Genomic DNA, 17376 nt, shown 5'->3' on the forward strand with positions numbered 1-17376 from the left:
TGGTCAGCGAACAGTACCAGTACCGGGACAGGGACCCATCTCTTTGGTTTCCCGATACACTTGGTACTGCTGCGTTCTGGGTTCGTAATACAGCTAAAGTGCAGGTGAGGAGTCATGCGAAAGGCCGAGGATTCGTTTGGGTCCGGTGCGGGGATGTCACTTACTTTAGTGTATACCTCACCCCCAACGAGGCTATCCGTGACTTTCGTGGAAAGATAGACCGCCTGGAAGAGAGCGTGCGCGATACCGACGGGCACGTTGTCGTGGCGGGGGATTTCAATGCTAGGGCTGTTGAGTGGGGAATGACTCTCACTAATTCCCGGGGGAAGTACTTGGACTTTACTGCCAGGGCTGGACTTGTTGTCATAAACGAGGGCAACACGCCAACTTTCCAGCGTCCCGGAATGAGGGGAACGATCCCAGACATCACGCTTGCATCTGAGTCCCTCTTGCCGAGGATACGAGCCTGGAGAGTCCTAGAGGATTATACGGCAAGTGACCACCAGTACATCATTTTTGATGTCCTGGATGAAAAGTTTTCTTACTTTTTTATATTTAAATAAATACTAACTTTTTACATTAAACAAAATTATTATTCACAAAACCAACAACAAGATTCTCAAACACATTCCACTAAAAGTATTTATTTACACCATTTTAAATTGTTGTGTTAATTTCATTACAGCTGTTCTTTTTCTAATAAAGGCAGGCTTAAACAAACATTTTATTTTTATATTATATTTAACACTCCCCCTTAAGAATAAAATGTTTTATATATTTCTCAACGCTAGATTCTTGTAAACCCATACTGCTAGCTTAGTTAATAATATTGTTTGTGTTTTACAAAGTTGAAAAACAGTTTTAACATTTGAAAATACAATGTTTTTATTAGATTGTCTATTTATTGTCCATTTAATTTAATGAATAATATTTACATTATATTTACAGTACATTGTTTACCTCATCATCTTATTTCTAAGTTTCAACTCAAAATTAGGCAAAGCTTTTAATGAGGATTTCTTTGAACTTTTGAAATTTAGGGTAAGTAAGAGATTTTGTGAAAATGTCACCTAACTGTTCATCAGACCTACAGTATTGGAGTGCAAACAGGCCTTCATGAAATTGTTCACTTATGAAGTAATAGCGCACATCAATGTGTTTGCTTCTGCGGTTCATTTGGCCGGATTGAATCATTTTCATTGTGCTTTGATTGTCTATGTTGAGTGTTATTTTCACTGGCTTGTTAGTAAGTTCACTAATTAGAGTTTTCAAATATTTTATTTCCTTGCAGCATTCAGCAGCGGAAATATATTCTGCTTCAGCTGTTGAAAGTGCTACAATGGGCTGTTTTCTTGAGCTCCAAGTCACAGGTCCACCTGCGAACATTATTACATAACCACTTGTACTTTTTCTGTCTTGAGTGTCTCCTGCAAAATCAGAATCACAATAAGCGTTCAGCTCAATTTTGTCACGTTTAATTGAAGAGAATTTTATTCCATGGGTTTGTGTTCCTTTTAGATATCTAAGGGTTCTCTTTACATTTTGGATGTCATTTTTGTCAGGATTTTCCAAGTGTCTACTTTCATAACTGACTGAAAAACTCATATCAGGTCTGGTTTTGTTAGTGAGGTAAAGCAGACTTCCTACTGCTTCTCTGTAAGGAAAAGCTCCTTTAGTAGTATTTTCATCTGGAGTTTCAGTTGTATCTTTCAGGTTAATTGGTGTCTTTACTTCTTTGCAGTTCTTCATATTGAATCTTTCAAGAATTTGTTTTGCATACTTTTCTTGACTGATTAAAATTCCGTCCCTGTTACGTTTGATCTCCATCCCTATATAAACTGTTGGATTTGGACTTATCGTCATCTCAAATTCATCTTCAAGTTGTTTTAGTAGGTTTGCAATTTTTCCTTCATTTTTACCAATCAAAATGCCATCATCTACATGGATAGCTAAGTAGAGATCGTTATCGGGATTCTTAAAAATACACTTATCTGACTTCAGTTGTGTCAATCCTTGACTTTTAAGAAATGAAGTAAATTTCTTGTTCCACAAGCATGGGGCCTGTTTTAAACCATACAATGATTTATTTAGTTTACAGACTTGACCTTGTTCTTCAAAACCTTCTGGTATCAACATATACACGTCTTCTTCCATTAGACCATATAGAAATGCTGTTTTTATGTCAAATGTTTGTATATGCATGTTTTCTTGTGCTGCTATAGCAAGAAGTAATCTTAGCGAAGTACTGTCCACTACAGGACTAAATGTATCTTTGAAATCTATTTTCTCTTTTTGCTGACATCCTTTAACAACAAGTCTCGCCTTATAGGTTCCATCATCTTTGACTTTGAAAATCCATTGAGTTGTTAAAATTTGCTTTCCTAAAGTTTCTTTTCTGTCAACAATTTCCCAAGTTTCATTTTTCTTCAGAGATTCTTTTTCATTATTTATTGCAATTTTCCATTTCTCTTTTTCATCTCCATTGATACATTCATTGTACGTCAAAAGTGCGTTAAGATCGTAGTCTTCATATCTGACAGGTCTTTTTATGTTGTTTCTTTGTCGAAGATTATATCTTTGGTTTCTTATTTCAGGTTCTTCTTCATCAGTATCATTTTCTTCTTGATATAGGTCTTCTGGTTCCTGTTCATGTTCTTCTTCGTGTTCAGGTATAGTGTCTTCTTCTTCTAGTTCTTCACTTTCATCTAGTACAGCTTCTTTTTTAACGTCTTGTCGATCATTGGTTTTAGGTTTAGTTAATTTCTTCATGCTCTCATTATTTAGGTGTCCTAACTTTTTATGCCATATTTTCATTAATTCCCTAGAATTTTCTTGATTTTTAGGTTCGTTTTTATCACGGTCATCATTTCCTTTACAGACTTCATTGTTTTCACTATTGTCTTCTTGTTGACTGTTGTTATTTACCACCTCACCTGACTCAATTGTGACGCTGGTATTACCATTAGAGAGACTATTCTCACTACAAATGCTGCTTCTTAAATTGACTATATACAATCCCTGACTATTTTTATTACCTTCAAGTATCATTTCATCGTTTTTAATTACTTCTACTTTATTTTGAGTGAAGACAACTGTACCACCTTTTTCCGTAATGGCATTTACAGACATTAAATTATTACTAAGTTCTGGTACGTAAGAGACATTATTTAAAATACACTTGTCTGTTTCAATGCTACCAATACCTAGAGAAAACATTGACTGGTTTTTCTTAGCGACTGATATTTCCTGTTTAAACTCTTTTAAGTTACTTAAAATATTACTGCAGTTGGTCATATGGTTTGGGGTGCAACCACTGTCAACAACAAAAGCCTTGTTAACTTCTTTTACTTCATTTATATGCTTAGGCATACTTGTTTCAAGGATTAGGCCTACCTGTTCCTCCTTAACCTTGGTCAGGAAAACAGTTTTATGGGTGTTTTTAGGATCTTTGTTATTGTTATTTTTACTAGACCTATCTCTAAAAAAACAATTCTTAGTATCATGGTTACTTTTCTTACAAATAGTACACATCATTGGCCTATTTTCCTTAACTTTATTTTTAAGATAACAGTTTGACTCATAATGGTTATTCTTTTTACAAAAAGAGCAAAACTTTTTACTAGGACAATTCTTTTGAATGTGACCTATCTTTTGACAAGTGAAACATTTTACATTATTAGGCTTATTAAATTTAGTCATACCTTGTTCATATTGAGTAGAGCTAGCCTTAAAAACTGTGCTTTCATTACCACTACTGCTGTCCATAGATTTCATCTTACTTTCCTCTTGAACGAGTCGAGCTTTCAGATTTTCGAGTGTCCTTTCCGTAGCTGATGTCGAGTCCCAGGCACTGTTGAAATGTCTGAAGCTTTCTGGTAGTATCGTCAGGATCTTCGTTATCACCATTGTGTCATCTATTTTCTGGTCGAGTTGGTTTAGTTTATAAGTTAGGTTCTGTATTAGGCAAAGGTTACTCATCATATCAATTTCTCTATTGTACTTGAAGTTGTAAAAGTCCTGAAGTAATGCACACTTTTGGGTTTCAGTATCTTTTTGAAAAAGTCTTTTTAGTGTTTGAAACATTTCATGGGCGTTTTTACAAGTTAAAATATGAGGTTTAATTTGGTTATCAATTGTTAGCAATATATAATGTTGAGCCTTGGCATCCTTTACCTTCCACTTTTTTATTTTTGATGCATCATCACCTTGTTCATCTAAGGTTTCTGTTCCGTTTACTACATCTATCAGTTCTCGTGCTTTGAACAACACACTAGTCTCAAATTCCCACATAGCAAATGTTTCCACGTTTTTAAGTCTTTGAATAGTGTTATAATCATTTTCACTAGTCATTATTATCAATAAAATGTTGATATACTCACGTTAAGAGACAACTTCAAACTTTGTTCTTCTAGTTTTAGTTTTATGGCACTAATAGCCCTGTTCTTACTTGGTTTTATTTTATGGCATTAGCAGCCCTGATTGTTAATTTTTAGTTTTATGGCATGAGCAGCCCCGGTTGTTAATTTTTAGTTTTATGGCATGAGCAGCCCTGGGCCCATAACCTGAAAAGTTTTCTTACTTTTTTATATTTAAATAAATACTAACTTTTTACATTAAACAAAATTATTATTCACAAAACCAACAACAAGATTCTCAAACACATTCCACTAAAAGTATTTATTTACACCATTTTAAATTGTTGTGTTAATTTCATTACAGCTGTTCTTTTTCTAATAAAGGCAGGCTTAAACAAACATTTTATTTTTATATTATATTTAACACTGGATAGTCATCAGAGACAAGCTACCATGTCTCGGCAGGTGCCCGTTCGGTGGAACACCAAAAAGCTGGACGTGGCCAAATTCACCGAAGTCATACTACGGGGAGAGCCAGTGGTACCTGCTGCATCTGGCGTGGCTCACGCAGAGACATCAGTTACATCATTGATGAGGCTGATAGTCTCGGCCTGCGAAGAGTCAATGCCTTGCAGGAGATCCCGGTGCGATAAGCGACCTGTGTACTGGTGGACAACCGAGATCGCAGAACTGCGACGGGCAGCATTGAGAGCCAGACGTCTTGCTACCAGGGCCAGAGAACCTGAAGATAGACGTCTTAAGTCTGACGCTTACAAGGTGGCTAGGAAGTCTCTTCGCCGGGCCATTAATCGGAGTAAACGCAGTTGCTGGGAGAAATTAAGGGACGATGTTGTAACTCATTGTTGTTAATTTGTATGAATAGTAAATAGAAGATAAGTTAATGTACTCGCTTGGCTATTACGTGAGGGCCGGGACTGTGAATAAAACTAGAGTTACTAAATGAATTTACAATTTATTTAAAAAAAAGGAGAAGCTAAAGTCAATCAAACAAAATACAATGATAATATATAAATCGAATACAGTTAAACAAGGGGAAATGAACCAGCACAGTGAATAGTCAAATTAATAAGGTAAATTATACTTTATCCTAACAAATAAATTGGTAATTGGAGTTTAAATGAATTAAAAATGTAAAACAAAAAATAAAATATTAATTAACCTTCAAATTTAAGGAAGTAAATTGAATAGAATTTAATCAAAGTTTGAAAATCTAACTTCTAAAGCCTTAAATTATTTATCCCTGATTAAGCGAGCAGGACTTACATTTTTAGTTTAAATAATTATAAAATTGACATACTTTATGGGTTGATGCACTGGACACTTCACAAAATAATTTTTAATCTGCCTTTAAAGGCAACAGGCCATGGTTAAAATAACACACTTCACTTCGCGAATCACTCGCGACCGAAAACTTCGACTCCCGAATGCGGTGACCCGACCAAAGACTTCCTGGAGACTGCCTTTCCTGGGTTTTTGGTGCAATAGACGTCCCCCTGTCCGCCTATAGAGACAGCCAATCAGAGGGTGTGATCGTTGGTTAATCTTCTCTGATTGGTTAAGACAGTCCACGTGGACTTGATGTGCAGATGTCAAAAAGTACATAGCTTGCAGATTGTCTTCTGTCTCTCTCCACGATTGATGCATCGGCAGCTGAACGTTACACCACCGTGGGACAGGAAATGTATAGACGGACGGGAAGTCATGGATAGGATTACTGAGATCCGTGGTAGTATATGATGTAGTTACAATGTCGATTCCGATCCGTGGGGCCTAGGTTACAAGATAGTAACCAAGAAGCTTGGCACCCGCTCTCCACCTTCCGTTATGGATGGGGCCTCTATGGAGAGGATCGTTAAGTCCCTTTTCCCGACTCACACACTGCGCCCATTGCGGGAGTTCGGAAGGGTGGACGACGTACTGCTGTTCAGTCTCGAGGAGTTGGAGGCGGCCGTTCTATCCCTGAAGAACAACAAGGCTCCTGGACCGGATGGGGTACCTGGTGAGGCCCTGAAGAAAGTCTTTCTAATAAATCCACAAATCCTTTTGAGCACGTACAATGCCTGTCTGGCCGAGGGGAAGTTTCCCTTCTGCTGGAAAACAGCTAGGCTTGTGCTCGTGGGGAAGGGAAAAGGAAACCCAGACCTACCCTCTTCTTACAGACCTCTCTGTATGTTGGACACTGCTGGGAAAGTCTTGGAAAAGTTGATCCGTTCCGACTGAATTCAGCCTTGGTTGCTGCAGGAAATCTATCACCTCGTCAGTACGGTTTCAGGAAGGGACGGTCAACGGTTGACGCTATTGAGGAGGTAAAGCGAGCCGTAATGAGAGCTGAGGAGTTTAACAACTATTCTCGTCGGGTTGTGCTGCTTGTAACACTTGATGTGCGAAACGCATTTAATTTCGCGAGGTGGTGCGATATGGAACGCAATTTATCAGCGCCATGGGGAGGACCAGGCAAGAATTGAGGAACGCACCCGGACCTTCCAGCTGTGGCAGGAGAGCTGGGAACAGGAGACAAGGGGGCTCTGGACCAGGCGACTGATACAACAGGTCCAACCTTGGGTTAATCGGCGGTGCGGAGAGGTGAACTTCTACCTCACCCAATTTCTGACGGGTCACGGCTTTTTCCGGTCGTACTTGTTCAGGATGGACAAAGCCGTGTCACCCGATTGCATATACTGCCCAGGCATTCCCGATGACGTGGAACACACTTTCTTCCACTGCCAGCATTGGGAAAGGCCCCGCCTGGAGGCTCAACAGTTCGTAGGACTGCTGTCGGTGGACACGGTCATACCGTGATCATCCGATGATGATGGAGGGTGAGGACAATTGGACCTGTGTGTCACTTTACATCCAGGGTGTTCTCCACGCCAAGAAGCTTGACCTCGACCGGGATGTGGTGTAGGTAAAAAAAAACAAATAATGCCAGAAACGGTGCGAGCCCTGTGGGCTTAGGTCACATGTTGGCCTGACTTGAAGTAACGTGACAAACAATTCCAGGTCTGTGTCCAACAGAGTAGAGGGGGTTTTTTAGTGAGTAGTCTGTGATAAACTCAGGAGTCTCACACTACAGGCTGGCTACCTGTGTGCGTAAAAACATTTTCCCTCCTCACCCAAAAAAAAAAAAAAAACGATATGTCGAGATTCCTAGCTCTGTGCCTACGATCATAGTAAATTTTGTTCTTTTGATTCTGTTTTTCTTGTTCATTTCGGTACTGATCTAGATCAGGCCAACGAGGTTGAAGCTGCTCTGGAACTGACGGAAGAGTTGTGCGTATTTTCCGTCCAAAAATAAATTCTGCAGGTGATACTCCACATGCAAGAGGAGAAGAGCGATGTGCTAAAAGACCAAGATATGGCTCTTTATTTCCCTTTAATTCCCTTAACATGTCTCAACCGCTCTCTCAGCTTGTCCATTAGACTAAGGGAAGTGAGGGCTTGAGGTCTCTATAGCGAAACCCAATTCTTTTGCAAATGCTCTCATATCTGAAGAGACTAAAGCAGTTCCATTATCAGACCTTACAACACGTGGAATCCCATGTCTGGAAAATATTGACAAATAAGCTTGTTTTATAGCAACCGTATTTATACTGGCCAATGACAACAATTCAATATATTTTGAAAAATAGTCTTGCATGCAAATATATACTCTTCTATTATACACGAATAAATCTGTCCCAACAACTTCCCAGGGTTGATTAGGAACCACAGACATGATCAGTGGTTCGGCAGGATTAACCCGATTCTCCAAGCAACTAGAGCAGTTCTCAACCATTCTCTTTATATCCACCGATAGTCCAGGCCACCAAACTGTGTCCCTTGAACGAGCCAGATACTTATTTACTCCTAGATGTCCACTATGTATCTGGGATAAAATCTCATTTCTTAAAGGTTTTGGAATAAATATCCTTAATCCTTTTAAAATCAGTCCATTAACAAAAGACAAATTCCCTCGTTCTCTGAAAAATTCTGTATTCTTTAAGTCCGTCCACTCACCTGATTCTATTTCTTTCCTCAACATGTTACATATAACATCTTCTTTCACACTTTGACGAATTATTTCTAATCTACTGTCTGAGCAAGGTAAGGTAGACACAACTGAATTAACAAACACCTCAACATCTTCATCTAGTATATCACTTTCCGCAGTTGAAACAGTCTGCAATGGTGCCCTAGACAGTGCATCAGGAACAAAGAAGCTTTTTCCTGTTTCATATCTCATTTCATAATCAAAAGGCATGAGTCTCATTATGAATCTCTGCAACCGAGGTGTCAGGTCACACAAAGACTGTTGTCCTAAAATTTGGATAAGGGGCTTGTGATCAGTAACCAGTTCAAATTTCTTTTCCAAAATGAAAGAACAGAATTTCTCACAAGCCCAAGTTAGGGAAAGAGCCTCCTTTTCAATTTGAGCATACCGAGATTCTGTGTTAGTCATAGTTCTTGATGCATATTGTATTGGCTTCCATTGACCATCCACATTTTGTTCCTAAATGGCTCCAAGTCTAAATTTCGATGCATCTGCACACACTCTAGTTTTCCTCTCAGGATTATACAAATGTAAAACGGGAGCCTGAATCAATGACTCCTTTATCTGCTTGAACTGTTTCTCATGAAGATTGTACCAGTACCATTCATTTCTTTTTGAAAGATCATTTAATGGCTTGGTCAGTTCTGAAAGGTTGGGAAGAAACTTCATTAAATAGTTTACCATTCCAAGAAAACGTTTCAACTCGGTTTGATTTTTTGGAACAGGATACTTCTCCACAGCCAAGGTCTTTTCTGAGTCTGGCATAAGCTGGCCATTTTCAATAAAATGTCCCAAGAAAGTTATCTTTGTCTTTTCAAACACGCACTTCTCCCGATTCAAAGTGATACCCGTTTCACATAGACGAGAGAGAACACAGTTAAGTCTTTTGTCGTGTTCTTCCTTCGTACTACCAAACACACATATGTCATCAGTTAAATTTACAACACCTTCTAAACCTTCCAAACATGCAAACATTTTCCTTTGAAAATGTTCAGGAGCTGAGCTGATCCCAAAAGGTAATCGCTTGAAATAAAACCTACCAAAAGGCGTTATAAAAGTTGTCAACTTGGCACTTTCACTGTCAAGGCCTACTTGCCAGAAACCACTGTTTGTGTCAAGTTTAGAAAATATTTTTGCTCCTGCCATCTGAGCTAAGGTCTCATCCACAGATGGCAAAATTAGTCTTTCTCTCTCTACATATTTGTTGAGAGCTGTAAAATCAACACACAACCTTACTGAGCCGGACTTTTTAGGGACAACAACCAAGGGAGAGCACCACTCTGTTGGTTCTGTGACAGGTGCTATCACATCAGCTTTTACCATTTTATCAAGCTCAATCTTTACTTTATCCCTGAGCGATATAGGGATCCTTCGTGGCGTCTCAATAGAAACTGGGTTATAATCAGTTTTTAACTTGATCGTATAGGGCTCAGTAAACCTTCCTAGACCTGAAAAAAGCTTTGGATATTTTGCTTCCCACTCGTTTTTTAAACTTACTTCACCAATGTCCTTAAGCAATGAAAATGCTAATATCCCTGTCCTCCCTAAGAGGGGCTCTTTCTGGCTGCTTAGAATGAACACTTCCTCCATATGATCTATACCATCTTTCTTTAAGCTCACGATTGACTTACCAATTACTTTAAGTGGTATACTATCAGGACCTTTCAACTTGATACTAGTTTTTTTAATCTTAAGATTCAAAATCTGTGCATGTTGAATTCCAATACAGCTGACATCAGCACCAGTGTCAATTTTGAAGTTAAGATAATCAGTCTCATTAACCAAAAGTTTTACATAAAACGGCTGGGAGGAACTTATATTTGACACCCTTTCATCAATCGTAACAGAACTCAGAGCAAATGGATTAACTTTGCTAGATGATGGTTCAGATTCAACCTCCTGAACTACTGAATTGAAACTTTTTCGTTTACATGACCGACTAAAATGGCCCTTTAATCCGCATTTGAAACAAACTTTATCAACTGCCGGACACTTTTCCTTGGAATGAAACTGATTTGAACCACACCGACTACATTTCTGACTATTTTGATTAAATGCTGAGGCCTTACCAAACTGCTGTGTGTCGCTGGTTTTAGCAAACCTTGATGAAAACGTCTTTCTTGTTTCCATGACTGATGTTTTGCTTATCTCTTCCGAGTTAGCAGCCTGTTGTTCCATCGCTTCTGCTTGTCTTGCTGCTTGAACTGCCCCAGTCAACGTTATCCCATCTTTTAATTGTAGGTGTTTGGATAAACTCTTATTAGACATCCCTGTAAGCTTAAGAAGTATCATTTCATCATTAAAATGTCTACTCTTACAATTGCTGCATGACCATTCACATTTCTCTGACATTTTATGTAAATCATTAATGTAAGAGTCAACCTTCTCGCCTGGACATTGGTCTTTCTGTAGAAACATAGCTCGATGATAAAATATATTTTTCTTGGTAGAAAAATAATCATCAAAAGTTTTCACTACCACATCAAATGAAACCCTTTTTTCCTCAGACATTCCTAGTGACGTTAGGAGTTCCTCAGCTTCTTGGCCCATGCAGTACAATAACATGTTCACCTGCTGATCTTCAGATTTTAAAGCCAACCCAGTAGCTTTACGGAACATTCCAAATACCTTTATCCAGTTTGACCATGTTGCTGGATCTTGGAAGTTGAAAGGATCAGGAGGTTTGACTTGGTACATAGGTTCTTGCCTAGATTTAGCCTCTTCACTCATTTTAGTATTAAGAACAGAGTTTAATATATTTTTCAGTAATTCTGGTGTCAATTCCATTTTAAAATATTCTTCTTCAGTCTAAACACTGCCACCATGTAAAGATAGAATAAAACAAATTCTTCTAAGAACTTTTATTCAACATTCAAATAACTTAACAACTCACATCAAAACAAGTCAACAACATAGTAACCCCTGGTAAACATAGTCATATGAGTAAACATACAAATAATTACTAAATCACATGTCATTCCATTACAGAAACATACGATATTACGTGACAGTCACCTGATTGCAGTCAGGTCACAAATGCAAAACATATTGCCAACTTTTTATAACAAAATTATACATATGGTAAAAATTACAACATTACGGTAAACTATTGTATACATTACAGAAACCTGAATATAAGGTCTTCAGTAAAAACTGGTTTTCAAGACAACTGAAGTCATAAACAATACAATTACATACAATAATTACAAACAGTACAAGATGTGGTAAGTGAAACTAAACTAGCTTTAATTTGGCTTTAAACGAATTACATGACAGTCTTTTCATGTTTCTTGGGAGGGTATTGTATGCCTGGAGTCCAAAGTATGAGAACCCTTTTTTTACCTGTCTCACGCCACACTCGGCATTTCAAGCAAGCCGTCCTGCCTAGTACAGCGATTCCTAACTTATGTTCGAGGCATAAGTTTTCTTTTCAAATAAGGAAAATTAGAAGACATGGTCTTGTGAACAATCAAAACAGTTTGTGGAAAACATTGCTTTCACAAAGAGAGCACCTTAGCCTGTTTGCGATAGGTAGATATATGATCAAACTTCCTCAGATTGAAAACAAACCTTAGGGCTCGGTTTTGCAACCTCATAAGAATAACTCTACAGTGAGGAGTAAGACATTCATCAAACGATGGAATGGACCTTTGAGTTAATTTTAAAACTAGTGTGCTTGGACTTGTCCTTGATCAGTGTTGCTAGTGGTGAGTGTAGTACACTGTCAAGTCTGATCAATGGCCAAGCAGTCTATGTAGACTACAATGTGAAATTAGGGTTTGGATTCTGTATTGGTGTCCAATAAGGAGTTCACCTGTCCAGCCTACTTAAAATAATCAGTCAATGCTCGGGTGGAAGTTGATGAGATGTGTGGATTCTCAGTCACGTGCACTTTAGCCATTTTGGTTTTTTTTTGCCATTACTGTGTGGTTTGTGTTCCTAGTAAACTTGTTTGTAAATAATTTGGACTTTCAGTTAACCTAATGTAATTTCAATTAACGTAACGTAAGCAAAAACATAATATATTAAAAGTAAAGCTCACATTGTAAAATCACCTTTAAAATAAAAAAAAACTACATTTTTTTACAACAGCATATGAAAAAAAAACAAGACATGAAACACACATCATAACGGAGGTCAGATTTGCAAACAGAAGTGAAGTCTACTTGCAGTGTCCAAAGTCTATGGCAAGAGTTTTAATTTGTTGTGAAATGTAGACTTACAGTGTTTGTCTGGGATTTTGAAATGCAATTTATTTACTGATATGTGTTTCAACCCAGAAAACATATGTTTAAGTACTTTAAACTGTATTAGGATTTTTACTATCTTATCTTATTATCTTATGATCAGAACAGATAGACACGTCTAGCCATACCTGGATCTCAGCTGGAACTGAAGCGGCGTCTCATTCTAGTAGGGGAGGGGCCTTTCTCTGAACCCAAGGTCCAAAGTTCACTAATTTCCTATCTTAGTCTAACATTGTCCAATTAATAACTTAAATATTCTCTTCTTATTTACAACAATATGCAATGGGTTTTTCATCATGTGTTTTTTCTCAGGATAAAGGTGCGATGAAAAATAACAACAAAGAACCTCCTATAGGTTCCACATTCGGCATGAAGCGAGATGTTTCCATGATGTTCACTACAGTTGTGGAGGAGGCAGAGGGTGAAGTGGAGAGGGAAAAAGTTCCAGATGTAGTGAAAGACGCAGTAAAGGCTCGTAAAGCAGCTAGACTGCTGTCTGTGGCTCCGTCTGGATTTGTTGTTCCCGATCCAACCAATGACAACATCAGCACATGTCGTACTACTGACGACATTCCTTTTAATGAAGACAATAAAATCTGTGTAAGGTAAGTAGTTTGGTGTGTGCAGTGTGTTCAAATTTTGAGGTGTCAAAGACTGATACATATTTTCAATCCTTAAAACATCACAAGTGCACAATAATATATACTAGAAGTTGTCCAGTGGTCGAAAACTCAACCAAAAATATTTAATGTACAGAATTCTCTATTTTCACCCCACGCTTAATTGTGTTATTGTTTGACTTGAGTATATAGATTTTTAATTCTTTTCATTTATTTATTTATTAGTTATCAATATCTGTTGTTTTTAGATTTAATCTTTTGCAGTAGGTCTATCTATACTACTGTATGACATGATATGCAATTTTTACAGTCTGTACTAATTATACCATTATCAATGTGTGTGTGTACTATTTAAGGCTCTATAAAAATAATTCTTATGTAAAGCTGTAGGCCTACTAATGCCAATAATAGATCAATTATGTATTTATGATGATGTAACTAATAATGCTATTGCAAGTGTGAGGTTTTGTACTTAGTAGTAGGTAGGTAGGTAGGTAGGGTTGGTGGTTAGTAGTAGGTTTTGGTAGTTAGGAGGGAGGGAGAATGATACATATTGCATGGTGGAAACATAGAATTTTTATTTTCTTCTTTCTTGCAGTCTTGAAGCCAGTCAACAGGCCCTAAAATTGTGATATGTCCATTTATTTGTTTATGATATTTTTATATTAAGTTCCATTCAAAACTTGTTGTAATTTAGCTATTTAGTTATTTCAACAGTTAGTTATAAAAATGGGAAAGAATGTCTTGATACAAATATTTTTATTTTTTTCTTTCATGCAGTTGAGGAAATTCCCAAGCTGTAAATAAGATATGAAATGATATAGGTAATATACATAAATAAATTTTTTTCATATTTTATTATCAAGTATTACTATAAATTGACGTTAAAACAAAAACAATCTGTTAATTAACAATTTTTGGCCCGACCCAAACCAAAAAAAGTCTGACTGGCAGACCCCTATTATCAAGGCAAGGGCTTAACTTAGTAGTAAAATAGGTGAAGCCTTTATCTTAACTTTGTTTATTTCTTGACACTGTTAGAAGTTAAGTTTTAATAATGTGTGGGACAGTAATTGTTGTTAGAAAAAAAAAGAAAACCATAAATGCAGGATACTAACCATTTTCATAGTAATGTCAATGTATTTAAATTACAAATAATGGTTTCAATACAATTCTGAGGAGAAAACCGCAAAACTACTGGTAGCCACGTACCATCCCGATTTTGTACCGATAACCGAGGTACAAAATATTGTACCGTACCAACCTTAAGTTTTCTGTACCGCAGACCCCTAGCTAATACCCTTCTTTTTAAACTTTAGGTATCTCAGTTTAGGAGTGGCAAATTCAGTTCGTGAAGAAGAAGAGAAACAAACAGTTATGAAGTATTGCAACACAATAGCTGATCCTTCCTTTCCACTTTTTCGACGAAACGGACTCCCAGCCTCACAAGCTCTCTATGACACTCGCGTTACAAGACATTACAGACAGCTTTCACAGGAAACAACAAAAGAAAAAAGTGAGTATCATGTTATTTTGATTGCACATCGACGTACAGTAGAACCTCTCATATCCCACTATGACGATATTACGTCGAGGAGGTCATTGTACCACGCATTGTACCATGGTCAGAACAGCCAAAAGGTAAATTTTTAGCACGTTCAAAAATACTGTAAACTTTTTTTACGAGTAAGAAAAAAACTGGGAATTATGCGTGAATTGTAATATGTAACCAGGTCACCCTGATTTTAGTGCCATTTTTGTGTAATATGGATCTAGGACGAATTTACAAGGTTTCACCTAAAGCCAAGTGTTGAATTTGCTTGCGTAAACCCTCACAAATCTCTGTAAGCGCATGAAAAACCGGCTGTTGAATCATTATCTCTTGTAGTGGCAAAATTGTGAACGTCTTCTGTGGTCACAGCCAATACGAGAATATCTTCTGTGATCACAGCAAAATCATGCACATCTTCTATGGTCAATGTTAAATTGTGAATACCTTCCACAGTGACTCAAAGTTTCCCATGGTCAAGTTGAAATTGAGATCACCTCCTGCAATCACGGAGATATCGAGAACACCTTCCACGGTGACGGGAAAATCAAAAACATTTCCCGTGGTCACGGTGAAATCGATGACACCTGCCACAGTCACGGCAAAATTGTAAGCATCTTGCGGTAGCATCAAAATCGTAAATATCTTCTGCGGTCACAGCAACATCGTCTTTTATGATCGCAGCAAAACCATGATCGACCCAAGCTATCAGGCTGTATCCTGGGAGTCTTGTGTTGGCCAGGGCTTCTGAGTTTAATCCGTGTTCAGTAAGAATCAATATGGTAGGCAGAATGGTTGATAGTGTGTGGCTTAATCTATCAACTTTATTTGATCAACCCCCTTATGTTTTTATGCATTAGAGTTATTTTGGATTTTTTTCTGCCAGCTTTAATTTTTTTGCCTTTTGAGCAGTTTGTGGCCTGTTCTTTTGTCTTAGGTTTTGTTACAGAAATGGTCTGGTTATGAACCAGTTGTGATATAATGTTGATAGAAGTTGGGTGGTTTTGGGATATTGAGATTGGGGTTAATCGATTTTCGGCAGAATGGAGTTCCATAAAATTCGTGTATTTTGGATGAATGGTGTGTGTTTGTTTCTCCTCCATTTTCGATGTCCTGTTCCTAAAAAAAGGGATCATAGCGTCTGACCTACATAGGTTTGTTATTTGAGCAGAACTCATGTTAGAGGGCATGTTTATCTCAAGAGTGTCTATAGTATCTATGGAGTGTGGGTCTTTATCCGTAAGATTCATGTTTCTTTCCAGATTGAGAGTTGGTAGTCTTTGGTTTTTAGGTGAAGGTTGCTCTGGTTCAGTTCCATTTAGATGCCTATGGATTTCTGGCTGGACTTTTATAATGTTTGGGCTTTGTTCTGGTTAAGACATTAGGCTGTTATGTCTGGTTTGTGTGGTGTATATTCATGGGAGTGTCACAGTTTTTGATGGCTGGGTTTGTCTGCTTCCCTTGGAGTCAAAATTAATTTGTTGTTCTAACTTAGATCATTTTTACCATACCAAGGTTCATAAATATCAGTTAGAACAATTCAAAGATAAAACATTTTTTGTAAAATTACAAAAAGGCCGATATATTGTTAACAAAGCAATTTTGGAAAATCTCTAATTCTTGATTTGTTTTTTTTTTTTTTGGCCCATAGAGAACAATTTCCCGTTATTTGCCTGTTCACTAACGGGACCTCCTGTATGTGTCCAAGCTGCAGCACCCCTGCTTTTCAAATAGAACAGATATGTGATTTATATTTAAAACTGTTAGAGACATGACTATTTTAAGGACCTTTATTTATTTATCTCATAAATTACATCACCTACTAACTTAATAAACAAGTTTTTGAATATGCACAACAATTAAAAATACAATAGGGTCTGCTCTACTCTATTGGTATTTCTCCAAATTTGATCAAAAAGCTAAGCTAAATGGCTGGATCTGAAATGAAAAGTTCTAAGGTTTAAAACCATTAGTTCAAGCCGTCCATTATCTACAAGTACCAATGAATTTATTTAAAAATTATTTTTATAAAAATTCTTATCTTCATTCATTTATACAAAGGCACAATCTACAAAGAAAAGAAAATACGAACCTTAAAAGAAGAGAGCTTGAAGAGAATACGAATAATTTTTCAATGTAAAATATTGTAAAATGGAGTAGTGAATTGTAATCAACACATCCCTGCTTTTATTTTGATATAATAACACATTTGAATCATTTACCAACTCAATAGTAACATTACAGCACAGCTATACCTTAGACCCTTAACCTGTACTGGTTGTTAGAGCCTCGACCTAAGAGTTTCGCCTTGGGTTTTGGCGAGAATACTCGGAGCAAGAAGGAACGTGTGAGACGAGCACTCAACCTGCCACTAGGCCCGTCCAACACTGACACCCAGGGTACTGCAAAGCTGCATGTCACACTCAGCATGGCCTGCCTGCATGACTCTAAAACATGTCTCTGTTTCAGCAACTTGCAGACTGTCTTGTTAAAATCCCCTTATCTGTGTGATCTCTGCTCTCCATTTCTCTTAAACTAACGAGTAATTTTATGA

At 37.5% G+C, this 17376-nt stretch overlaps 1 protein-coding gene across 2 annotated transcripts in view; it reads left to right on the plus strand.

The window, feature by feature from the left end:
* LOC129004956 (uncharacterized) overlaps positions 1–17376 on the plus strand; it is a 129003-nt gene that overhangs the window by 62906 nt on the left and 48721 nt on the right. Inside the window, exons 7-9 of one of the 2 annotated variants that reach the window (XM_054433681.1) lie at positions 12966–13258; positions 14593–14789; positions 17108–17221. In XM_054433681.1, coding sequence (XP_054289656.1) covers positions 12966–13258; positions 14593–14789; positions 17108–17221 — 604 coding nt within the window. The remainder of the gene's footprint in view (positions 1–12965; positions 13259–14592; positions 14790–17107; positions 17222–17376) is intronic. The other variant, XM_054433682.1, reaches the window with a different exon arrangement.

This window comes from Macrosteles quadrilineatus, unplaced genomic scaffold (assembly GCF_028750875.1).
Source record: "Macrosteles quadrilineatus isolate MER2022 unplaced genomic scaffold, UCM_ALF_1.0 Scaffold_13__1_contigs__length_4303367, whole genome shotgun sequence".
Classification (NCBI taxonomy): Eukaryota; Metazoa; Arthropoda; class Insecta; order Hemiptera; family Cicadellidae; genus Macrosteles; species Macrosteles quadrilineatus.